Source organism: Meleagris gallopavo, chromosome 30, assembly GCF_905368555.1.
Source record: "Meleagris gallopavo chromosome 30, MGAL_WU_HG_1.1, whole genome shotgun sequence".
In the NCBI taxonomy this organism is placed as follows: Eukaryota; Metazoa; Chordata; class Aves; order Galliformes; family Phasianidae; genus Meleagris; species Meleagris gallopavo.
Window position 1 is genome coordinate 1,021,329 of NC_139433.1, and position 22,962 is coordinate 1,044,290.

The following is a 22,962-nucleotide window of genomic DNA, read 5'->3' on the forward strand; positions in this document are numbered from 1 at the left end:
GCCCTGCGGGCGCCCATCGCCTCCTGCCGGGCTCAGACCTCTCCATCCGCGCCGTTCCCAGCGGTGCTGCACCCTTTGCTCCACGGTCACAGCCCTTCGTCTGCTGGGGCGTCAGCCTCGGGGGGGGAGGAGAAGGAGAGGGGTGTGAGATGTGACCGCGACATCTCCTTACAGGGGAAAATCCGCTTTCTGTGGCCCTGGTCCCTCCCCCCGGCACTGGGCTGCCCGGCTCAGGGCTGGCCGCGCTCCTCGGCGCCCGCCAGATGCTGGTACGGGGGGAGGGCTGCACGGAGCGGGGAGGCACGGCCTGGCCTTGCACCGTCTGTGCCGAAGGATGGGGGAGGAGATGCCGGCCCAACGAGCAGCCTCCAGGAAACCTCGGCCGTGAACTGCTGCTCCGGGACGCCGCTTCAGCTTCCTGCCCCCGGAGCTCTCAGCATCCTGTTCCCCCGCTGCCCCCACACCGCTCTCCCCCTTCCGGGGCTTCTCAGCCGTGGGGCCGCCCCATAGCTCAGCCCCTCCTGCTGCTCGGGCTCCGCCGGCAGCATCCGGCCCGGGGGGAAGCGGAGCTCGGGAGCCTCCCGCGGCCAGGTACCCGCGTCTGCCCCACGGATGGGGGCACCGGGGTGGGGGCGCGGCCACCCTGCCCGCCCCACACATTTCCCATCCCTCCGGACATCTCCAGCCGTGTCCCCCGGCCGCTCCTTCCTGCGCGCTATTTAAAGCCGTGGAGCTGCCGCCGGGGTGGGGGGGGGGGGGGCAGAGATCCTGAGGCCGGCGCAGGAAGCGCGTGGAGGCCGCGGCGGAGACGAGATGGGAGAAAAAGGGATAAGGAGAAAAAAAAGAAACAACCAAGAAAACACCACAACCCTCCGTGCTTCACAGCGCACGGAAGCCCCTGCGCTCACCCCGTGCGGGGCCGATGCTGCCCGCTGTCCCATTCCGCGTCCCCGCGTTGCCACGCGTCCCTGCGGGGCGGCGTTGGAGCATCGCGCTGCAGCCCCACCTCAGCTCCCCCCGCACCCGCATCCTCTGCACCTGGGGGGCTGCGGGGCGGTCGCGCTTCGGTTCCATCCGCTGTCGCCCCGAGGCGTGGGGGGTGGTGGCACCGCGGTGGGAGTAAGGGACGTCCTCGTGTCCTCCAGGGCTCCAGGGAGGGGCTCCAGCGCTCGGCGCCCGACGGGGGCACGGAGGGGTGGTCGTGGGGGTGGTCGTGGGGCGGTCGCGTCCCCGTGTGCCACACACGGCAGCGGCTTTGGGGAGGCGCGGTGACCCCGCGTGCTGCGCCCGGCTCCGCTGCCGCGCCCCGGTGCGGAGCCCCGCGGTGCCCACGGAGGGGTGCGGGGCCGAGGGGGGCCCTCGGGGTGGTGCAGCCGAGGGGTGAGGGCCACCCCCCCTCCAGACGCAGGAATCCGGCTCGGGTAAACAAGTGAGTAACCCGGATAAGAGCGGCCCCGCTAAATATAGCCGGGTACGGCGGGCACCGCGCGCCCCATCGCCGCCCCACTGTGCGGCTGCAGCGGGCACAGGTGAGCCGCGTCCACGCGAGTCCCGCCCCGCGCGCGTCTCCGTGCCACCCGTGGCAGCGCAGCCCCGAGTCCCGGCTCGGCCCCATCCCGGAGCGGCGCTGCGGGGCGGCGGGGGGCGCGGGGGGCTCCGAGCGGGGCGGGGAAAGGGGTCGGGACGGGGGGGGGAGTTGGGGCCGCTCCCAGCCCGGCCCTTCCCCGGCACCTCCCGCGGGGCAGCGCTGCGCCGATCCGCGCCGAGCGGAGCTCCGCTCTCGGCCGGACCCCCCCGCACCGCGACGGCTGAGAGGTACGGCGGGGGGGCGGGGGGAGCGTCTGGGGGATCCGGAGGGGTTCGGGGGGGGCACAGAAAGGGTGGGACGGACAGAGAACCCATGGGGGTGGGATGGACGGAAGGGTGGGACGGACGGGTGGAGGGGTCGGGATGGGGGGAGGGGGAGACGGACGCACCGCGGCGCTGGGAACGACGGAGAGATGGATGGAGCGTCCGGAACGGGCAGAGGGGTTGTGTGGGGCGGGGCGGGTGGGATGGGGGTGGGGGTGGGAACGGGGATGGGATGGGGAAAGAATGGGATGGGATTGGGATGGAGATGAGAACGGGAATGGGAATGGGAAAGGGATGGGCTGAGATGGGACTGAAATGGAGATGGGGATGGGGATGGGGATGGGGATGGGGATGGGGATGGGGATGAGTTTGAGAAGGGATAGGAATGGGATGGGATGGGGATGGGGTCTCGTGCCATGGGTCACAATAGGGACAGGTGCTTTGTGTCACCGCCGGCGGTGCCGCACACCATGGGTGTCTCCTGCCCGGATGTCCCCTGGAAGTCCCCTCTCTGGGCTCCATGGTTTTGATGGCTGTGGGTCTGGGGAGGGATGCTGGAGCTCTGCCAGCTCTGCGTGACGTGGTCGGTGCATTTCCCGTCCCGGCCGACGGCCTTGAGCAGATCTGCACTGAGGGCTGTGGGGATGTTGCACCCATCTGTGTCCGTTGGGTCATCGGGTGGGGGGCACCACAGGGTGCATCTCAAAGCGAAGAGGAGAGCTGGGACATGAGGGACCCAAGGCGGGGACCCACAGCTCTGCGCTCTGTGCAGCACATCCCCAGAAAAACACCATCCCAATGCCAAAAACCCCATTAATTCCATTCCAGCCCACACCGGAGCTGCCAACGCATTTCAGGGCTGCAACTTAGGAGGAGAACCTGCACCCCCAGGGACTCCCACCAGCCCCTGTGCCCCCCAGTGGGGCTGAGGCACAACCTCAGGGTCTGTTCCCCACAGGAGCTGCCCCCACGCCCTAGATTGAGGACCCTCTGCCCCCACTCATCAATTCCTGCCTCCAAGTGTCCCCGTGCTGCTCCGCAGCTCTCTCTGTCTCAGTTACAGCCCTGCTGGTGCTAATTGAGCTCTCGTAAATATTTTATGCCCTCTAAGTGCAGCCCTGACAGCTTGTGGGGCTGTCCATCCCCATGTCCCCTCGGTGTCCCCAGGAGTGCAGGCCTGTCCCTGGCTGCAGGGTGAGGTGTGGGGAACTGGGTGACCAGCAGTCCCACGTGGGCCCTTCTTACGGGGCCCATGGGTGCCCTATAGGGCCGCTCAGCTGCCGGGGGCATCCCATAGCTGAGGGTCCCCTGGGGTGCAGCGTGGCATGGGGACACAGCTCCATCCAGGCAGCGATGGGACCCCACAGCCATAGGGCCCCGCAGGCAGTTTGGGGACGTTTGCAGTGATGGGTGCTGTGGGTCCTCCTTAATGTTGTGGTCCTGAGAGGTGGTGGGGCAGGGGAAGTGTCATCCAGCAGCTTGGGGACAGGGTGAGTGGGTGGCACTCGTCCCCGCCCTGGGGAAATGGGGGAGGTGCCCACTGCTGCCTGGGTGCCCACTTCTGGGGATGCCCATTTTTGGGGGTGCACGGCACCCCGGGATGGGGTTGGAAGCAGCTCCGTTCCATCCCAGGCCGCACCTCCTGCAATAATTAGCGATGACAAACTGCTCACGACAAAACCAGCTGTCCTTACGCTTCGCGGCCCACAGCAGCCCAGTGACAAACCCTCAGCTCCAGCCAAGGACGGGAAACGTGAGACCCGGCCCCACATCCCCATGGATATGGGGCTGGAATTGCTGGGCTGGGGGGCACACGGTGATGCCGTGGGTGCCGCGTGCGCCGCGCAGCTCCGGGCGCGAACGTCCGCCTGCGGTCATCGCCACGTGGGCGCCAGCCACAGCCGCAGGGATGGGGGGAGATGCTTTTAAGTTAATCCTGCCCCTGTGTGTGGGATCCGGCCGCGTCCCTCCTCCCAGTTTGGCACACGGAGCTGGGGCTGCGTCCTCACTGCGCCGCAGGGGTGGGGGTTTGGATGAACCCCCCCGGCTCGGGATGGAGCCCAGCTGGCAGCACGCGCTGCTCCAAACAATGAGCACGTGGGGGTTGGTGGCTGCTGCCCCGGTGGCTCTCGGCCCGGTGACGCAGAGGGGACGGTTAATCCCGGCCAGCTGTAGGGCTGGGGCCTCAGCACCCCATGGGAGACCCCACATCTGCAGGCTCTGGGTGGGTGACCTGTGTTAGGGTCAGGATCAGCATTAAGGTTAGGGCCAGGGTTAGTGTTGGGCTTAGAATCACGATTAGAGTGAGAGTTCTGGTCCCTAACGCTCCCCTTACCCCACAGAGCCCGGTGGGGTCAGCACCAGCACCAAGAACACGCCATGGAGCCCAGTTTGGAGGGCGCCTGAGGCCCCCAGGATGGGGTGGGGGGACACGGAGCCCCCCAACGTGAGCCTGGCCAGCCAACCCCACACCTGCTTCGGGGTGGTGAACCTCAGCCTCAGCCTCAACGTGACGCAGCCCAAAGCCATCGCCTCGCCGTGGTTCTCCACCGCCTTCGGCCTCATCGGGCTCTGCTCCAACCTCTTTGCTCTCTATGTGCTGCTCAGCTCCTCCCGTCAGCTCAGCAGCCGCTCGCGCTCCTCCTTCCTCGTCTTCCTCTGCGGGTTGGTGGTGACAGACTTCATGGGGCTGCTGGTGACCGCCGCCGTCATCATCCCGTACCACTTCACCAAGTTCAACTGGGCCCAGGTGGACCCCGGCTGCCACCTCTGCAACTTCCTCGGCTTCTCCATGGTGTTCTTCGGGCAGTGCCCGCTGCTCCTGGGGGCCACCATGGCCGGCGAGAGGTTCGTGGGCATCAACCGGCCCTTCTCACGCTCCACCTCCGTCTCCAAGCGCCGTGCGTGGGCCATCGTGGCCGCGGTGTGGGGCTTCTCCTGCGCTCTGGGGCTGCTGCCGGTGCTGGGCTTGGGGCGGTACACGCTGCAGTACCCCGGCTCCTGGTGCTTCCTCACCCTCCTGCCTGACACCGGCAACGTCGTCTTCTGCCTTCTCTTCGCCCTGCTGGGCGTCTGCTCCGTGCTGCTCTCCTTCGTCTTCAACACGGTCAGCGTGGTCACCTTGTGCCGCGTCTACCACGACCGCGAGTCGGTGCAGCGGCGGCGTGACAGCGAAGTGGAGATGATGGTGCAGCTGGTGGGCATCATGGTCATCGCCACCATCTGCTGGATGCCGCTGCTGGTGAGGCCTTGGGCTTGGGGTGTCCCTCCTGGTAGGGTCCTGTGGTTCCCGGTGTCCTCTCCACGTCCCTCCTGGTGCCCCAGTGTCAATCCTGGGGGATTCTTGGCTGCCCCTCATGGTGGGGCTCTGGATGCCTTTTGTGCCCCTCTTGGTAGGGTCCTGTGGTTCCGGTGTCCTCCCCATGCCCCTCCTGGTGGATCCCTGGGTGTCCCTCATATCCCTCCTGGTGGGGCCTTGAGTGCCCCTCCTGATGGAGCCCCGTGGTATTGATGTCCTCCCTATGTCCCTGGTGCCCCAGTATCCTTCCTGGTGGGTCCCTGGGTGTCCCTCCCGGTCCCTGGGTGTCCCTCCTGGTAGGGTCCTGTGGTCGTGGTGTCCTCCCCATGTCTCTCCTGGTGGATCCCTGGGTGTCCCTCCTGTCCCTCTTGGTGGGGCATTGGTTGTTCCTCGTGTCCCTCCTGGTAGGGTCCTGTGGTTCTGGTGTCCTCCCCATGTCCCTCCTGGTGCCACAGTGTCCCTCCTGGTGGAGTATCGGTTGTCCCTCATGTTCCTCCTAGTAGGGTCCTCTTGTCCTGGTGTCCTCTCCACATCCATCCTAGTAGATCCCTGGGTATCCCTCCTGCTGGGGCCTTATTTGTCCCTCCTGATGGGGCTCTGGATGTCCCATGTCCCTCCTGGTGGGTCCCCAGGTATCTCTCCTGTCCCTCTTGGTGGGGCATTTTTTGTCCTCCTATCCCTCCTAGTAGGGTCCTCTGGCCCTGATGTCCATCCTGATGTGTCCCTGGGTGTCCCTCCTGGTGGGGCTCTGTGGTTTTGATGTCCCCACATCTCTCCTTGTGCCCCACATCTCCTGGTGAGGCCACAGGTTTTGGAGTCCCCCTGTGTGTCCTTTGTGTTGTGACCCTGGGAAACTGTGTCCCCTTGTGTCCCTCCTGGTGAGGTCCCAGGTCTCCTTGTGTCATCTCTGTGTCTCTCTTGGTGAAGCCTTGTGGTTTTGGTGACCTCCCTGATCCCTGTTGACAAGGCCCCACGTTTTGGTGTTCCCACCACATCCCTCTGTTGAAACTCTGGGCCTTGGTGTCCCCCTGTGTCCCTCCTCATTAGGACCCCGTGTCCTTGTGACCCTTCTGGTAAGGCCCTGGCTCTTGGTGTCCCCAGTGTCCCTCATGGGTGCCCTGGTTCTTGGTGGATCCTTGTTTCCCTTTGGGTGAGGCCCTTGGTCTTATTGTCGCCATGTTGCCCTTGTGGTGTTGTGTCCCTTTTAGTGTCCTCCCCATGTCCCTCCTGGTGCCCATGACCCTTCTTGTCCATCTTCTTGGGTGCCCCTCCTGATGGAGCTCCAGATGTCCCTTATCTTGGTCTCGGTGTCCCATGTCCCTCATGGCGATGGCACAGGTCTTGGTGTGTTCTCCTGTCCCCTTGAGTGAGGTGCTTGGCCTCGATGTCCCCAAATGTCCCTCATGGTCTCGGTACGTCTTCCTGTGCCCCCCTTGTCCCTCCTGGGGTGCCCCCCCAGTGCCTCTCAAGGTGCAGCCCCAAGTTTCAGTGTTCCCCATTGTCCCTCATGGAGATGTGCTGGATCCTGGTGTCCCTGTGGCTGAGACTCCCAGTCCAGATGCGCCCCCACTTTCCCCCCTCAATCCTTTGGGGCTCCCCCAAACTCAGCAGCCCCCCAAAGTGACCTCCTCCCCTCTCCCCCCAGATCTTCATCATCCAGACCACCCTCCAGCAGCTACGGACAGGTGACCCCCTCCCCATGCTGCCAGGACAGACGCAGCAGCTGCTGCTCATCTACATCCGTATGGTCACCTGGAATCAGATCCTGGACCCCTGGGTGTACATCCTGTTCCGCCGCGCGGTTCTGCAGCGCCTGCACCCAGGGCTGCGCACGCGGCCCTCCCTGCTCTCCCTCTACCCCGTCCTCAACCCCTCCCTGCGCCGCAAACTCACCCAGGAGGGGCGGCTGCAGTAGTGGGGACCCCCTCCTCACTCTCACCCCTCCTTTGATTATGGAGGTTTTGTTCTGGTTTGTTTTGTTGTTTTTTTTTATTATTATTATTATTATTATTTTTCACCTTGCAGCTGCAGGAGCTGAGCGCAGTGGGAGGGGATGGGGTACCGATGGGGCAGGCGTGGAGGTGTTCCCTCTCCCCTCTCCCCATCCTGCCCTGTGAGCTCCCAATAAAGCACAGCTTGTGCAGCACTGCGTGCCTCAGGGGCCCCACACCTCCAGTCTGTGACGGGTGGGACCTCCAGCAGCACCGCCACCCCCAGGTGGGAAACACGGAGGGAGGGGACGTGGCTGCCCCCCCCAGCTACTCCTGCCCACCCCGGGGGCTGCAGACGGCCGCCCACACCTCAGCCACGAACTCCTGGGGGAAGGCAAACTCTCCCAGCACTGAGTCGAGGGCGCAGGCGAGCGCGGCGGCAGCGGGGCTGCACTTGGCCATCTCCACCATGGTCGCAGCTGCAGGAGGAGCGGGGTCAGGGGGGGAGGTGGGTGTAGGGTTATTGGGGGGGGGAGCACAGAGCAGCACCCACCCAGCTCGCAGTCGCGGATGCCCATGTAGCTCTCCAGCAGGTCGTCCACGCGGCGCGCGGCCTCTTCCTCCACGGTGCTGGGCTGTGGGTGGGGATGGGATGCCAAGCGTGGGGTCACCCCTTGAGACACGTCCCCCCAGACTGGTGCAGGGGTTCTGGGGGTGCCTTACCCCCTCCTGCAGGGTGGCCGGGCCCTGTGCACGCAGTCGCAGCGTCTCCTTCCCACTGGACACTCGGCCTTCAGGTGGGCACTTGCTGCTGCTCCGCGTCCTCTGCCCGATCATGTCTGAGCCCCACGGGGGGGTGGGAGGGGGCCCAGGGTGGGTGTCCAAGAAGAAAGGGCAACAGGGATGGAGGATGACCAAGGATGTCCAAAAATGAATGTCCATCCAATGATGGACATCCAAGGGTGACCAAAAACAACGCAGTGATGGGCATCCAAGGTTGACCAAGAATGGGTGCAGGTGGACATCCAAGGATGACCCATGATGAATAACATGGGCATCCAAGAACAACCCATGACAAACAACGATGGATCCGAAGATGATCCATGATGGATAACGATGGACATCCACGGATGATGATGGACATCCAACAGTGGACATCCAGGGATAAGCAAGAATATCCAACTATAGATATCCAAGGATGACCAAGAATGGACAAAGTTGGAGACCTAAGGATGACCAAGAACACCCGAGGATGGAAGTCCAAGGCTCTCCCAAACGCTATGGGGCATGCACAAGGAAGGCACCACACGGGGCAATCCATGGGGGAAGGATGGGATGCATGAGTACACGGGGTGCTTGTGGCTGTCCCAGGACAGAGCACACAGCCAACTAAGGGTGGTTGCAGAGGCAGCTCGGGCTGTGCAGGCACATGTGGGGGTGTCCTCCCTCACCCTCATGGGGGTCTCAAAGCAGAGCAGCCCCCACCCCACTCACCAAAAGCCTTTTTGGGCTGCACCAGGCGCAGGGTGAAGGGCTGAGCGCGGGGCAGCTCACGCAGCATGCGGGCCACCTCGTAATGCCGGCAGCCCACGATGGTGTGGTCGTTGATGGCCTCGATGCTGTCACCCACACTCACTGTCTGGATGCGGTTGATGATGCTCCCCTCCTTGATTCGCTGGAGGGGGGGAGGGGGGCACACAGTGACACTCCCCTCCATGCAGCGATTTCCTTTTAGGATTAGGCAGGGAGACCCCAAAACGCACCATACAGGTAGTTACCCCCAGGTCAGGGCAGACCCCCCACTCAGCCCCACACGTTTTCACCTTGATGAAGGCGTAGCCAGCGCCGTTGTCGGTGATGGTGAGCCCCAGCGCGTCCTCAGTCTTGGTCACCTCCACCTCCTTCGTTTCACCACGGACGTGGGCAAAGATGAAATCCTCCAGCCCGATCTGCCCCCCCAGCAGCTTCTGCATGTCCACTTTGTGCGTGTTGAGCGTGCAAAAGAGGATCTGCCCCCCATCGCCCCGTCACCACCGCTGGGGACAACCCCAGCATCGGCGTCACCCTCGGCCCCCGACCCCTCACCTCGGTGGGGGAGATGCTGAACACCTCGGCGATCTTCCCGTAGAGCTCCTTGACGTTGGTGAAGCCCTCGATGCGCCCCGTGGGGCTGCCGTGTGCCAGCTGAGTGCGGAACACCAGGCGAGGGCGGGCGCGGGGCGGCCGTGGGGCCGAGGTGCCCTCGGCGGGGGGCGGCTCGGAGACCCCCGGCTCCTGCCCCACGCCGTTCTCCATGGGGCGTTCCTCCTGGGCCTGCCTGCTGCGCCTGCCCGCCCGCCGCATCGTGCTGCTGGTGCTGAATTATGGATGGGCAGCCCGTAAGGTGATCCCGGGGCTGGGAACCCGATCTGATGCACGGGTCGGTCCCAGAGATCGGGTGAGCGGTGCCACGGAGAGCCGTGGCTGCATCCTGGATGTGGGGATGGGGTGGGAACGAGGAGCTCAGGGCCGTCACACTCAAAGCCATGGGGCGGCAGAGGGCGGTGAGCCAAAGACATGAGGATAAAGGACGGGAGGACACCAGGATAAAGGGTGAGAGGACACCAAGATAAAGGACGGGGTTGTGAAATGAGGATAAGGAGCACCCAGAGCTGCTTCAGAGCCCACCCTGAGCACGAATGCACCAACTCCAAAATGTTGTGGTTTTTTTCTCCCAAATTTATTCACTCCCATCTCCATCCCAAGCCAGCAGCCACGAGATGGCAACCAGGAGACTTCTCTACAGAAAGAGCACCAACCTTGCAGGCGAGAGAAAAGGGTCAGACCCCTGCCTGAGTTAAACCCAGGCAAGGAGCCACGTAGTGCTAGTAAGAAAATAAGACACTCTCTAATTACACAATCTGAGATTAGTGACAGGCAGCCCCAGGGCTGGCACAGTGTGGGGAGGACGCGGCCGCCGTCACGGTGGTCCCACGAAGGCAGGGAGGAAGGGCTCAAGCCCCACAGCCCCCCAGCATGAAGGGGAAGGAGCCGCCCCACTGGTCCCATAGCACAGAGAAGAGGAGGGCAGGGAGGGAGCACGGAGCTGAAGGCACCCACAGGCAGCAGCGAGGGGAAGGGGGAAGATTAAATAAAGCAGCCACAGCCTCGAGACACCCTGGGTGAGGCTGCTGTCCTGCTCACAGGAGGGCGGGGGGATGCTCATGTTGGTCCCCAGAAGCTCGAGGTCCTCAGATGTCACCACTGCAGGGCTGGGGCCACCCCGGGGTGCAGGGGATGCAGCCAGACCCCCAGCAGGGACCATCCCTTGCAGGAGCTCCAAGGAACAGCGCTGCGGTCCAGCCGGCCCCGAGCTCTGCAGGGACCGGTCCTCTTTCACAAATGTTCACTGCAGAGAGAGGAATGCAATGCCAAGTGACAGGAGTTTTGTCTTCCTGTCCCACAGTAACATGGGGACACCCCAAACTCCCCCTGCAACCAGGCCAGGACACGGGGACCCACCTGGCTATGCGGGACAGGATCTCCTTGATGCGGACCACCAGCTTCTCGTGCTGCAGCGGGTTGCTCTCAATGGCACTGTGCAGCTTGGCCATGTAGAAATCCAGGGTGCTCAGCGTCGGGGTTTCCCCAGTGCCTGTGGGGCAGCAGCTCAGTAAGTCCCCATCCATACCGGGGTGAGACCACGACTGTGGAGTCCCACCTCCTGCAGTAGCAGAGCACGCAGCGAGGCAGACCCAGGGCCAAAAGGGTTTGCGTAACACCTACCCTGCAGAGCTGTGCATCCAGAGACGAGCTCCCAGCCCATCCTAGCCCACTACAGGGAAGCTATCCCAGCCCAGAGTGCTCCAGGGTCCTCCTCCCACCAGATGGGCACCCATCTCTGCCCCACTGATGTCCTCTTATGGTCCCTACTGGCACCAACGCTGCCCCACACTCACCAGGGATGGGGAGGGAGGCAAAGCTGGTGGTGAGCGCCTGCCGTACCGACTGCAGCTGCTGCTGCAGGGCCAGCGTCTGCCTCTCCTCCTGCGCCAGCTCCTGCTCCAGCTTCTCTTTGGCACAGTTCATGCTCTCCGTGTGCTTCTGCAGGATGGCGTTCTGCTCCTCAAACTCCGTGTTCATCTTCCGCAGGCGCCGCAGCTCGGCCTCCCGGGCTGCAGGGACAGAGTGGGATCAGAGGGGCTCAGCGATCCCCACCCCAAACTCAGCCCCTTCCCCAGCCCCACACCTTTGTTTTGGTCCAAGAACTCCTCTGTGAAGATGGGAACGTCAAAGGTGGAGAAGGCATCGCTGCACTCGCCAGCCTGGGGGGCAGCAGGGGATGGGTCAGACAAGAGGACCCCGCGTCCCATCCCTGCCCTCACCCTGAGCACAAGGAGGTGACAGGCAAGGGATGGCTGTGTGCCGCCTCCTGCAGCTTCAGGCTCTGTTTCAGCGGGAATTGGAGTCCTGGAACCCACCCTGGGATTCCCTCAGCCCCTCCTCACCCATCCCCCAGGCCAAACCCAGCAGCACCACAGGCCTCGGTTTCCCCACACGGCCTGCAGTGCCTCACCTTCTGTGGGTGCCCGTTCAGCAGGGTGTTTGCTGCCGCAGAGCTGGCGTCCTCTGGTAAGAAGGAAGCAGGTTACCCCCAGGAGACCCCCCAGGACCCCCAACCCCCAGCAGCACCGGGCTGCATCCCGAGCAAAAGGCACCAACGCAGCACACCTTTCTTGATCTTCTTCTCCTGGATTTTCTCCGTGCACATCTTGTAGGCTTCCGACTGCTGATATTCCCGCAGCTCCTTCATGTACTGCTGCTTCTCCCGCTCTGCTTCGTCCAGATAGCGCTACGGACGCGGCAACACTCAGCCTGGCTCAGCCCAGCCCAGCAGCAGGTCCCCAGGTGATCCCATCCCACACCTCGAGGCCCAGCAGCACTGGGACATGCTCCCAGCAAACATTTTGGTGCCCAGACCCCCTGTACGCAAAGATCTCAGCTTCCAAACGCACTGAGATGAGTGGCTCAGCCATTCTCAGCAGAGGGGTGAAGCTCCCAGAAGGAGCCGGAAGGTGCAGGGACAAGGGACGTGCCTGCCTCAGCTGAGAGAACTCCTGGTACCTGCTTCTCTGAGAGCTGCAGCTTGCTCCACTCAGCCCCCAGCATCTTGGTGATCTCTGGGAAGGGCAGGTCGGGGTGCTGTGTGCGGATCTGCTCGCGCCGCTCATTCAGGAATCTCACATAGCCTGTCACCGGGGCCTTGGGGCCATTGGGAAGGATCTTCTTCCTCTTCTTGCCCTTAGGCCAACCCCTCTTCTTCACTGGCTGGTGCCCCAAGGATGTAAAAGGACAATAAAATTACAAGTGGGTGTTGACGGGAGCGCAGGTCGTTGTGCTCCAAGCTGCAGTTCTGGCCATGGGTTTGCCCAACACTGCAGCACAGCTCAGCCTGGGAGAGCTGAGGGACAGCCCCAGCTCTGGCTTGGAGCAGGACGGTTTGTGCACGAAGGGATCTCAGAGGCTGCTGCTCACCTCCTCCTCGCCGTGCGGCTTCTCGCCGCTGGCACGAGCCACCTCTCCCTTCTCCTGTTTGATGGCCACCAGGAAGTTGCCATGCTGAGCCTTGCCTGTTGCATGCCTGCAGACAGAGAACGACCATCAGGAAGGGCTGCGGGACCACTGCAACATCTCCAGCATCAGCCAACCCAACCAGTGCCCAAACCCCAGCTCCACCTCCATCACCACACGATCCAGCAGCCCACAGGACTGTGCTGAGCAGCTCTGCCCACATCACAGCATCCCCCCCAGCTCCTTCCTATGGCACCACTGTCCCTTTGATCCCACAGCAAGATGGGACACATTGCTCAGACACAGAGACCCCAGGCTGGCTGCATCCCACAGTCACACACCAACCACAGCACAGCTGGAAGGGAGGGAGCCGTGAAGGGCACCAGTTTTCCGTGCAAACATCATTAATTTTCACTTTCATCAAAGTCACAAGATAGACGAGATGGCACAGGGTCAGCACAAAGCCCGCGAGGGAGAGGAAATTTGGATGCACATTAAAAGTTGTATGGATCTGGGCTGGCCCCGTGGTTCGTAGCATTCATCAGTCACACCACACAACTTGGTGTGAATCCAGCTCTGCACAGAGCCCCCAGCCTATCGGGTGATCCTACATAAGGTACAATTAACCACTGCTTTGGTGGGGCCCTTTCTGCTTGGTGCTGGGCTGACTGCTCCCACCAAGGCTTATGGGATGGCGTATGAACATTGTGTTTCCTGGGAAATCTGCTCCTGGGTCTCTGGGAGGCCTCAGCTCTTCGTTATCAGCCCTAACGAACCTACACTTACACCATGGAATGTGCTGAGAGCTGCCAGGCTCAGCCTCCCCCACATTCCTGTCGTGCCGGAGGACGCTTTGGAAAGTCACTGTGTTCCAGGCAGGGTCCTGCTCACACCTCAGCCCCTCGGGCACTGCACCCAGCACAGCTGAGATGTCCTCGGGGCAGGTGACAGGCAGAGCGTGGTGCTGTGCACCCAAAATGAACGGGGAGCCCACGGATCTGAATCCCACCAGGTGTGTGATTTTACACCAGGCCCTATGGGGAGAGCCCGAAGGCCGGCAGTGGGGCTCAGCGGGGGCACTTACAGCATCACTGCAGACGGCTGCTTCGCGCTGTGGGCCATGGGCTGCCAGGGTCACTCGGAGTCAGACCCTGAGAGATGAACCCGCAGACATCACTTGGGGTCCCTGGAGGCCACTGAAGCCACAGTCCCCACTCAAGCCTTCCCTGAGCCAAGCAACCCTGCAGCCATCGCGCCTCAACCTCCAGAACCCAAAGCCTCCCAGGGCGCCCACTGACCCCCAGCAGTTCAACCCCAGCACTTCCATTCACCCCCAGTTCCCACCATGGACCCCCACCCACTCCCAGAAATCCCCCCCTCGGGACACCCACCCACTTCCATCAGTCTCCCCTCAGGGCCTCCATTCGGCCCCAGCCGTCCCCCCCCCAGGGCCACCACTCACTGCCATTGGTTCCCCCACCCCACCAGGATCGTCATTCAGTGCCATCAGCTTCCCCACAGGGCCCCCATTCACCCCACTGCTCCCCTCCAGGAACCATTTATCCCCCCCAAGATCCCCTCTCGGGACCCCCCAGCTCCCCCCCACTGCTCGCAGCCCCCAAACCCCCCCTCTGAGCCCCCCGGCCCCCAGCTCTCCCCCAGCCCCCAGACGAGGCCCCCTCCGCCCTCCCGGCCCCCACTCCCATATCGGGGTTCCCCTCCGCCACCTCCCAGGCACCTCCAAACCCCCTCAGCCGCCCTTCCTCACCCGGCCCCGCCCCTCTATTATTATGCAAATAAAGATCCCGCTTCGGCTCTCCCGATTGGTTTCTGCGCCCGGTCGTGGAGCGCACGGCCTCTTGCCGATTGGCTGCAGCTGTATGACGTCCACAGGAAGCGGCAGTGAGTGGGCGTGGCGAGGAGGAAGGCCTACGTTGCGTGCGTTGAGCTCGGCGCGCGCGGCCGGCCGCCCAGCCAATCAAAAAGCGGTGTGCAGACGCGGAAGTCCGGGGAGTTCAGAGCCTTAAAAAGGCAACGGCAAAGCGTTGGGCCCACCGCTAACCATTCCCCTCCAGTGCCCCCAGCGTCCACCCCGGCAAGGAGCGCGGGGCGAGGGGGTTCCTGCTCCCAGGATCCACCCCAGGGGTGTCACAGGAACTCCAGTTACCCATCCCTAATCCTTCTAGTGACCCCAGTACCTCCACATTGCTCCCAGTGGCCCCGACACCTCCTCAGTGGAAGGGGTGCCATGATCCCAGCACACCTCATTGGTCTCCGTGACCCCCAGCACCCACCCACAGCACTGGCAGTGACCCAACACCCCACTCAGGGGACCCCAGTGTCCCAGAACCACCCACACAGTGCGTGGGGTGAGCAGCACTGAGGGAACACCAGGCCCAGGGCTGAGGGTGCACGAGATGCCCATTGCCCAGGGTGTGCAGTGCCCATGGGACACCCAGTGTGAAGGTGCCCAAGGTTTGCCATGAGCTGGGTGCATACAGCTCAGGGAATGTGATGTTTGATGCCCAGGGCACACGATGACCAAGTTATCCAATGCACAGTGTGCCCAAATCCCACGGCACACTGTGCCCACGTTGCCCAATGCCCAGTGTGCGTGAAGACTGAGTGCAGAATATCCAGTGTGCGTAACAGCCGTGGGTGCACAACGCCCAGAGCACCTGACCCCGAGGTGCCCAATGCCCACAGTGCAGGAATCTTAGGGCACACAGTCCAGGGTGCTTGATGCCCAGAACACACAGCACCCTGAACACTGCTGTCCAATGTGCTCGATTCCCAGAGTGCACAAATTCAGGCAGGAGTCCCAAACTACAGGGTGCGAGAGTCACGGGGCACAGCGCACCCAGAGCGTGTAGCACTGAGATGCACAGACCAAGGGTGCACAACGACCAAGGGCACGTGATGCCCGAGGTACCCAGTGCCGAGCTGACTGCTCCCCGGTTTGCCTGATGCCCAGAGTGCATGAAAACCAAGTGCCCAAATGCCACAGCACACGATGCTCAATGCCCAAAGTACAGAAATCCAGGGTGCCCAACGCCCAGTGTCAGGGGATGCTGGCATTTGGAGGGGGGCAGGCAGTTCACAGCTGTGGGACTGGGAGCCAGCTGGGGCCACCCCAACCTCCCATTCAGATTTTCACTTCCTCTGTGAGTCACCACTCCGTCCTCACATGACAGCAGGGACAGAGCTGGGGGTGATGCAAGGCGCCGGCGCTGCAGCCAGAGCTGCCACAGGAATCACAAAGAATCACAAGACCTTACACCAATGAAAATCGTTTATCCAGAGCATCCTGGCCTTGGGGCTCAGCCACTCATTTGCTGCCAACACGCTGAACCTGTGGCCATATCAGGGTGTCCTTGGCACCCCCCTCTGCAGGGTGAAAGGCGGTCACATCCAGGTCCCCAAAATCACACGGACCCGCAGCCCCCAGCCTGGCAGCCCCCGAGGTGCCCCCGGCAAAAAAAAACAGGGACCTCACTGCACCCAGCAGTGCCCACGGCTGTCAGCATCCCCGTGATCGCAGCGTGCCTGCGGGCAGTGCGAGTGGAACCGTGGCTCTGTGTGTTCTGCAATCAGAGCCACCACTTGAAACGGAGCTTTGAACTGTCCCAGCGCCCAGCAATAGTTCTCCTCCATCTCACCCCTGGGCACACAAACCCACGGTCACGCTGCCCGCTGCGGGTGGGAAGGGGGGAGCGGGGGTCCCTGGGCACGAGCGCGGCCGTCACCCCGCCTACCCCGCTCCCACCCACCGCCGCGCACCACGCATAGGGGCGCCGCTCCTTCCCTACGGGATACCCCAAAAAGCGCACCGAGGTTGGGAACGGGGTGGGCGGGGTCGGGGCCGGGGGACTCCCGGCGCCGCGGGTGCCCGGGGGCCACGAGCAGAACGCCATGCCTCGCTCCCAGCCGCACGGAGGCCGCGTCCCGCCCCCGCCCCGCCCCGCCCCGCACTGCCCGGCCCGGCGGGCGCTATAAGCGGGTTGCGGGGCGGCGGAGCGCCGGCGCGCCATGGCGGAGCCCGCGCTGGGGGCAGCGCTGCCGCTGCGGGCGCGGTTGAGTTTCGCGGCCGGGCATTTCCTGAACGATCTGTGCGCCTCGCTCTGGTTCACGTACCTGCTGCTCTACCTGCACGCCGTGCTGGGTTACAGCCACGGGCTGGCCGGTGGGCTGCTGTTGGCCGGACAGGTGGCCGACGGGCTGTGCACGCCGCTGCTCGGCTACGAGGCTGACCGCTCGGCCGGCTGCGGGCGCTACGGGCGGAGGAAGTCGTGGCACCTGGCGGGTGAGAGCGGGGAGGAGGCGTTAGGGGTGCGGGATTGGGGGGCTGAGGTTGGGGGGTCTTATCTGGACGGGGGGTGACTGCGCGGCACTGCGGTGCTGCTCCGCTGCCTCTGAGATCCCCCAACCCTGCAGCATCCCGGGGGCGAATAATTGGGGTGAGCTGTGTAGAAGGAGCAGCGCTCACTGAGTGGCGTTGGGATGGGGGAGAGCAGCATTGCATTCCTGTGTCTGTGCAGTGCAGGGCTGTGTGCCCCTTGGGGTGGCATCGGGGCAGGAGGAGGAGAGTGGAAAGGGAACCTGGTGCGCAATCTGGGCTTTCCCCTACGCATGGGGATGCAGCTGAGGCCTGCCTGCGGCTGGGAACCCTGGTGCAGCAGGGACCTTGGGGTGCAGCATCCTTCCCTCACCAGGGTTGGCCCTGTTGGGGCACACGTGGGGTCCTTTCTGCCCCTGTCCCTGCGTGAGGTCAGAGCACAGCGGGCAGCTCCCCACGGGGATGGGGAAGAGGCAGTGCTGGGTGAGGTACTCACAGAGCTCATCCTGCATCGTTGTCCTTGGGGCGAAAACGCATCCGAGGGCTTGGGCTGCTGCCGATGTGGGGCCTGGAGGAGACAGCGTGGGCACGGGGCTGTGACACACGTGGGAGCCCACGGGGCTGAGCTGGTGATGAGGGTGGAAGAAATCCTCCACTGGCCAGATAGGGACCCCGGAGCTTCCTCCTGTAATGGCACAGTGCTGCTGGCACTCGCTGCTGCGTATCTGTGCAGGGTGAGGACGGTTTGCTGTGGGTGCTGTTATCTTGATGCCAAGCTTATCTCAACAACCGCTCTGTGCAACCCAACAGCAGGCTGATAGGGCAGCTGGCCTGCCCACGACCCGCAGGGGTTGGGATCTCAGAACTGAAGCAAGGGAAAGTGTGCAGCGGGGGCTGCCTGACTCCCTGCCGCAGCATCTGTGAGGTCTGTGCCCCAGATTTGGGGAAGTGACCAACACTGTGAGTCCTGGCAGTGTGGGCAGCATCGGGGTGCAGTGAAGGGGAAGTCCTGAATCACATCCTGTACTGGCCTGTAGCAGTGTGTGGACCACGGGGGCTGGGGGCTGAGCCCTGGGGCTCCCAGCAGGCTCCGTCACACTGCGGTGAGGTGTTCCTGTGAGCAGCAGCCACGCTCAGGTCAGAGGAAACGTTGTGAAACCACAGCCTTGGGGGCGAGATACCACGAGATCCTATCAGCAGCATCTCCCCTCAGCGGTGCCAGCTGGGGCTGGTGGTGGTGATGCTCTGCAGAAGCTGGGAGCTGCCCTGGGAACTCCTGGCAGTCAGAGCTGGAGTGGGAGCTTGAGGGACTGTGGTGGACCTGCTGGGGGGAGCAGGGCTCCCAGCACTGCTCTGCGGCTGTGCCGCATGAGGACGAGGCTGTGCTGGAGGAGCCTGGCTTTGTGGGATGGCTGCAGCGGCAGGACTGCAGGGAGGGTGAAGCTAAGGACGCACAGGACAAGGCACTGCACCTGGGACTCAGTTCTTGTTGGATTTGATCAGCAGTTTGTGGAGAAGCCAGCCTGTCCTTGCCTGCCCATGCAGGCATCCCTATTGCTCGCAGAGGGGACGGTGCCTGGCTCTGGTGTCACTGACTCAGCTGGGACCTTCCCAGCACAGACGCGGCGTCTGATGCTGGCGTGGGGACAGATCCACTCCTGTTCCGTGTGCTGGAGATACCCCCGGCCATCGCTCTCATGGCTCCAGCCCTGCGGGAGGAGGGATGAGGGACATGGAGTGGCCTTGTGCCTGCAGAGCCGAGCCGTCCTGCTGCTTTATCGCCCTGGGGCAGGCGGTGGGGTGGCACATGTCCTTGGGTGGTTATCTGCATCCAGGAGGAGCTGACTTTGCTCCCCAGCAGCAGGGCAGGACCTGGCCGAGCAGCTGCATCCGTCTGGTCCTAGAGAAGCTCACTGCTTCCCTCCTCTCTTCCCAGGTACCACCTGTGTCCTCATCTCCTTCCCCTTCATCTTCAACCCCTGCCTGGGCTGCAAGGAGGGCACTCCACAGTGGGCAGCCTTCATCTACTACCTCCCCTTCATCGTCATCTTCCAGTTCGGCTGGGCGGCCACGCAGATCTCCCACCTCTCTCTCATCCCTGAGCTGGTGACCAGTGACCATGAGAAGGTGGAACTCACAGCTTTCAGGTGACTTGGGTCTTCCTGACCTAAACCTTTTGGTGCTAAGGAGCAAGGCTGTGGTAGTGATGAGCCGCTTTGGGACTGGAGAGTGATGCTCCCAAGGAGGGATGTGACCCCAGGTGATGCAGGGCTGAGGCAGCGCCCTGTGCTGGTAGCGGCCCTGGGGCAGTGTGTGCAACTCGTGCTTAACTGGCAGGATCAGGCTGTGGGAAAGAGAGTTTATCAGATGGAGAAAGGTTTGGTTATCTGCCCAGTAGGAGGAAGTTCCCCTTTCATCAGGCAAGCAGGCACAGCAGCACAGCCATGCTGGAAGCTGTGGGTAACCCTGGGGACAAGTGGTCCTGCTTGGGGATGACTGGGGCTGAGCATAACAACCCAAGGGATTTTGTTTTCCTCTTGGTCCTGCCCCCGGGCTTCCACTGGGGATGCTGGGAGGGGCACTGGTTAATGTGTTAAGGTTAATGTGGCCAATGCTCACCTGTCCCAGTGTGCTGGAATGATGCTGTGATGCCAAGCTGGCTGTAGCACGCCTGGTTTGTAGGGCAGCCTTGGATGGAAATGTCCCTGCTGTGGCTGAATCTGTGTGTGTCCTTCAGTGTCACCCTGATGTGCCATCTCCCCCCAGGTATGCCTTCACTGTCATGGCCAACATCACTGTGTACGGCCTGGCCTGGCTGCTGCTGAACCTGCAGGTGGACCAGCCCGAGCGCACAGAGCACCTGGGCATCCAGGATGTCTCTGTGTTTCGGGTATGTGGCAAAGCTCAGTCCCTGGGGTCTTCTTCCCCGGGTGGGATGTAGCTAAACTGGAAGGTACTGGAGGGATTGAAGTGGGAGTGTCCCAGAGCCTCTTCTGCTGCACTGCTCAGGGGCTGTGTCAACTCTCCTTGGGTTTTTGGGAACCCCCCTAGTCCACGAGACTCCTGGGAGTGCATGATGGGCAGGCAGAGGGTACCCTGTGCTACACTCACCCCCCTCTCCCTCCTCCAGAACCTGTCCCTCATTGTGGTGGGACTGGGGGCTGTGTTCTCCCTCATCTTCCACCTGGGCACCAAAGAGAAGCTGTACCCACTGGGCTCTGTGTCGCAGCCCCAGGAGAGCACACCCCTGCTGCAGAAGGAGCCCACGAGGTCCCCACGCTCACTGCTGGTCTGGAAGGACTGGCTGCTGGAGCCCTCCTTCTACCAGGTAAAAGCAGACAGGGCACGGCAGTGCCAGCCTTCCTTACCTGCAGCTGCACGGGCTGAGCTGCTGTCTGTCCCTGTGCAGGTGGCAGTGCTCTACATGGCCACTCGGCTCATTGTCAACCTGTCCCAGACTTACATTGCCATGTACCTGACCAACTCGCTGCTGCTGCCCAAGGTGAGTGTGGGGCACATTGCACATTCCTGCCTGCACCATGAGGTTGCCTGGACAGAGTCCTGTGCCACTGGTCCGGAGCTGATCCTCTCCCTGTGTTTGTGTCTCACAGAAATATATTGCCACCATCCCCCTGGTGATGTACATCAGTGGCTTCCTCTCCTCCTTCCTCATGAAGCCTGTGAATAAGTGGATAGGTCGAAATGTGAGTCGTAGGGGCGTGGAGTGGTTTGAATCAGACCCAGGGCAGCGTGTAGCAACCTGTTCCTGAGCCCAGGGGCTGGGCAGAAAAGCCAAATCCTGAAGCCACAAATGAGCAGAGCACGTGGCACGCATGAGCCTGGCTGCAAAGCAGGGACCTCCTGCTGCAGCGTGGGTCCTATGGGGCAGGGTGAGGGATGGCATGGGCCTGTCCTGCACACCTGAAGGTGCAGAGGTCTGGGGAAGTGATGTTGGTCCAGAGTCAGCCTGTCCTGTGCAGCCCTGGGGTGTTCAGGAGGGGCAAAGGATGGGCTTGGCTGAGCCACACTTGAGGTGTGAGAGTCTACAGCATTCCCTTCTGCACTGAAGCAAATGTCCTGGAGCAAAGCCTGCTCTGCTCCTGCCAGCTGGGTGCACAGAAACCCTGCCCACAGCTTCCTGTTGGTTCCCCACTGTGGTCCCAACCCTTAGGCTGTAAAACAGGCTGGGTCACTGCGAGGCCCCTGCTGCCTGGGGACTCCTAAGCCAACTGAGAGCAATCCAGAGCTGTTGCTGTGAGACCTGGGAAGTGCTGGCCCTGCTGTCCTCCTCATGGGCTGTCACCCAGGGCTGGAGCACAAGCGGACACTGAGCTCTACCTTGTCCCTATGCCTGTCCCCTCACCGGCCCGGAGCAGCTGACGTACTTTGTGGGCATCCTGGTGATCCTGGCCTTCGCCTCCTGGGTGTCCCTGAGCAGGGAGATGGGAGCAGAGATCTACGGGGTGGCCGTGCTGCTCGGGGCTGGCTCCGCTACCATCCTGGTCACGTCCCTCTCCATGACGGCCGACCTCATTGGGACCAACACGGTACGTCTGTCAGCAGCCCATCCCTCGTGCCCAGGATCTGCTGTTATGGGCTCTGTTGTAATTTAGGCTCTGCCCGTGAGAGAGCACAAGGCTCTCGCTTGTGGGCCTGCTGGGCTGTGTGCCATGCGCTGGCTGCGTGCCTGAGGTTTCCTCTCCCCTCGCAGCACAGCAGTGCGTTTGTCTACGGGGCCATGAGCTTCACGGACAAGATGGCCAATGGCCTGGCTGTGATGCTGATCCAGAACCTGCACCCGTGCCCGTAAGTGTCCCTGTGGAGTAGGAATGCACACAGGGACAGCTGCAGACAGACCTCCTGGTAGCAAATAACCCTGGTTTGGAGCACACTCTTATAGCCTTGGCAAGAGACACTGGTAGAAACCATTTCTGATTTATCTTAAAGGCTCCCTTGATTTCTCTTTTGGTTCTAAGTGGCTGCATCTCAGACACCTGAAGGGGTTCTCAAAGTCCAGAGCCTTGGGCTCTTCTCCCATGTCCCGGTGTGAACCAGTCCTGGGGGCAAGGACTTAGGGTCACTGCCAGGCAGTGGGATGGTGGTGGCAACTCCAGGGTACTCTGAACCCCACCACCAAGTGCAGCCCTGTCCTTTCCCTGCAGGACTGAGCTCTGCTGCCCTGCCTGTGTCAGCTTCTATCACTGGGTGATGGTGTTGGTCACTGGGGGCATTGCCATGGCTGCCACCGTGTTTCTGTGCTGCATCATGATCTGGCCCATCCGTGTCCGCTTCCGTGAGTGGGGCTGTGGGGCTCAGGGCATGGGGAAGGGGCAGGCATGGGGCTGGGGACATAGGGAGCCCCGTGTCTGGTGCCAGCCCAGGCTAAAGCAGGAGTGTCTTTCCAGATGGCCCTGGTTGCAGTGGGAGGCTGCAGGGTGACCCTCGTGGTAGGCTCTGCTCCTTGTGCTTCTGCTGCTCCTGGCCCCAGAGCTGGGGCTGTGCCTGTGGTGGCAGGATCTGCCCTGGTCACACTGCTTTGGGAACATGTGGCTGTTGGGGAGCAAAGGGGGCTGCTACGCTTGCTGGCAGTCAGATGTAGGGCTGGGGATGGGCTCCCCTCACCAGGCTGGGGGCCAGCAGCCAGGGCTCAGTATCAGCTGTGTCTGACCTGCGGGGTGTCCAGGACTCATCCTGCTCTGAGTGAGGAGAGAGCATGAAGGCCCCCACATGTGGGGCTCTTGTTAAATGTTGCACTGGTGGCAGAGTCCAGACAGAGCAGCTCAGCCTGCGGTGGTCACCCGGCCCTGCACGGGCTCCTCACCTGTCCCTCTCATCCCTACAGACAACGTCGCCCTGCAAGAACTGAATGACGCAGGGATCCAATACCACGAAACAGAGAGCGCGGAGGACAGGAGCCTGAGCAGCACGGTCAACTGAGCAGTGCCTTCAGCCACAGTGCCCACACTGCTGAGCCTCGCCTGGAGGGACCCTACGGA

The 22,962-nt window shown here is 62.7% G+C and overlaps 4 protein-coding genes across 14 annotated transcripts; 2 read left to right on the forward strand and 2 right to left on the reverse strand.

Annotated features, from left to right (window-relative positions):
• Window positions 1-186: 186 nt before the first annotated feature.
• TBXA2R (thromboxane A2 receptor) lies at window positions 187-7,295 on the forward strand. Of its 4 annotated transcripts, none has more exons than XM_085212041.1 (3): window positions 187-591; window positions 4,194-5,092; window positions 6,795-7,295. In XM_085212041.1, exons 1-3 carry the CDS (start codon window positions 264-266, stop codon window positions 7,062-7,064), a joined length of 1,497 nt encoding a protein of 498 aa, XP_085068167.1. In that variant the 5' UTR covers window positions 187-263; the 3' UTR covers window positions 7,065-7,295. The 4 variants fall into 4 exon arrangements, with proteins under 4 accessions (XP_085068167.1, XP_085068170.1, XP_085068169.1 ...); XM_085212044.1 differs by lacking the exon at window positions 187-591 and adding an exon at window positions 1,291-1,429; XM_085212043.1 differs by lacking the exon at window positions 187-591 and adding an exon at window positions 1,407-1,529.
• Window positions 7,109-9,627, reverse strand: GIPC3 (GIPC PDZ domain containing family member 3). Of its 2 annotated transcripts, none has more exons than XM_085212054.1 (6): window positions 9,166-9,627; window positions 8,904-9,058; window positions 8,575-8,755; window positions 7,804-7,919; window positions 7,634-7,715; window positions 7,109-7,559 (listed from the first exon to the last, which is right to left on the reverse strand). In XM_085212054.1, the coding sequence occupies exons 1-6, from the start codon at window positions 9,605-9,607 to the stop codon at window positions 7,408-7,410; spliced, it is 1,128 nt and encodes a 375-aa protein (XP_085068180.1). In that variant the 5' UTR covers window positions 9,608-9,627; the 3' UTR covers window positions 7,109-7,407. The 2 variants fall into 2 exon arrangements, with proteins under 2 accessions (XP_085068180.1, XP_085068182.1); XM_085212056.1 differs by having other exon boundaries at window positions 8,904-9,089; window positions 9,166-9,564.
• Window positions 9,628-9,777: 150 nt separating this feature from the next.
• HMG20B (high mobility group 20B) lies at window positions 9,778-16,903 on the reverse strand. Of its 4 annotated transcripts, XM_019610000.3 has the most exons (11): window positions 16,765-16,903; window positions 14,399-14,652; window positions 13,715-13,781; window positions 12,595-12,700; window positions 12,184-12,387; window positions 11,791-11,911; window positions 11,636-11,688; window positions 11,309-11,384; window positions 11,019-11,234; window positions 10,582-10,714; window positions 9,778-10,468 (listed from the first exon to the last, which is right to left on the reverse strand). In XM_019610000.3, the coding sequence occupies exons 3-11, from the start codon at window positions 13,750-13,752 to the stop codon at window positions 10,456-10,458; spliced, it is 960 nt and encodes a 319-aa protein (XP_019465545.1). In that variant the 5' UTR covers window positions 13,753-13,781; window positions 14,399-14,652; window positions 16,765-16,903; the 3' UTR covers window positions 9,778-10,455. The 4 variants fall into 4 exon arrangements, with proteins under 4 accessions (XP_019465545.1, XP_010723097.1, XP_019465544.1 ...); XM_010724795.3 differs by lacking the exon at window positions 16,765-16,903 and having other exon boundaries at window positions 14,369-14,441; XM_019609999.3 differs by lacking the exon at window positions 16,765-16,903 and having other exon boundaries at window positions 14,358-14,413.
• On the forward strand, window positions 16,513-22,957 carry MFSD12 (major facilitator superfamily domain containing 12). 4 transcript variants are annotated; one of them, XR_014880240.1, is made up of 10 exons: window positions 16,515-16,933; window positions 18,903-19,113; window positions 19,733-19,856; window positions 20,097-20,294; window positions 20,376-20,468; window positions 20,578-20,670; window positions 21,343-21,513; window positions 21,683-21,772; window positions 22,129-22,259; window positions 22,809-22,829. XR_014880240.1 is itself a non-coding variant. In XM_003213190.4 (10 exons), exons 1-10 carry the CDS (start codon window positions 16,660-16,662, stop codon window positions 22,901-22,903), a joined length of 1,485 nt encoding a protein of 494 aa, XP_003213238.3. In that variant the 5' UTR covers window positions 16,525-16,659; the 3' UTR covers window positions 22,904-22,957. The 4 variants fall into 4 exon arrangements, 3 of the variants coding, with proteins under 3 accessions (XP_085068172.1, XP_085068171.1, XP_003213238.3); XM_003213190.4 differs by having other exon boundaries at window positions 16,525-16,933; window positions 21,678-21,772; window positions 22,809-22,957; XM_085212046.1 differs by lacking the exon at window positions 22,129-22,259 and having other exon boundaries at window positions 16,513-16,933; window positions 22,809-22,926.
• The last annotated feature ends 5 nt before the right edge of the window (window positions 22,958-22,962 follow it).

Excerpts from the sequence above, each read along its gene's own strand:
- TBXA2R (XM_085212041.1), top strand. The coding sequence starts at position 264 with ATGCTGGTACGGGGGGAGGGCTGCACGGAGCGGGGAGGCACGGCCTGG. Across the intron at positions 592-4,193 it reads CGGGAGCCTCCCGCGGCCAG|AGCCCGGTGGGGTCAGCACC; the intron begins GTACCCGCGTCT and ends CTTACCCCACAG. Across the intron at positions 5,093-6,794 it reads TCTGCTGGATGCCGCTGCTG|ATCTTCATCATCCAGACCAC; the intron begins GTGAGGCCTTGG and ends CTCTCCCCCCAG.
- GIPC3 (XM_085212054.1), bottom strand. The coding sequence starts at position 9,607 with ATGGCTTTGAGTGTGACGGCCCTGAGCTCCTCGTTCCCACCCCATCCC. Across the intron at positions 8,756-8,903 it reads CTGGCTACGCCTTCATCAAG|CGAATCAAGGAGGGGAGCAT; the intron begins GTGAAAACGTGT and ends CCCCCCCTCCAG. Across the intron at positions 7,920-8,574 it reads GCAGCCCAAAAAGGCTTTTG|ACATGATCGGGCAGAGGACG; the intron begins GTGAGTGGGGTG and ends CGTGGGGCTCAG.
- HMG20B (XM_019610000.3), bottom strand. The coding sequence starts at position 13,752 with ATGGCCCACAGCGCGAAGCAGCCGTCTGCAGTGATGCT. Across the intron at positions 11,385-11,635 it reads TGAACGGGCACCCACAGAAG|GCTGGCGAGTGCAGCGATGC; the intron begins GTGAGGCACTGC and ends GCTGCCCCCCAG. Across the intron at positions 11,235-11,308 it reads GTTCTTGGACCAAAACAAAG|CCCGGGAGGCCGAGCTGCGG; the intron begins GTGTGGGGCTGG and ends CTGTCCCTGCAG.
- MFSD12 (XM_003213190.4), top strand. The coding sequence starts at position 16,660 with ATGGCGGAGCCCGCGCTGGGGGCAGCGCTGCCGCTGCGGGCGCGGTTG. Across the intron at positions 16,934-18,902 it reads GAAGTCGTGGCACCTGGCGG|GTACCACCTGTGTCCTCATC; the intron begins GTGAGAGCGGGG and ends CTCTCTTCCCAG. Across the intron at positions 20,671-21,342 it reads ATAAGTGGATAGGTCGAAAT|CTGACGTACTTTGTGGGCAT; the intron begins GTGAGTCGTAGG and ends GGCCCGGAGCAG.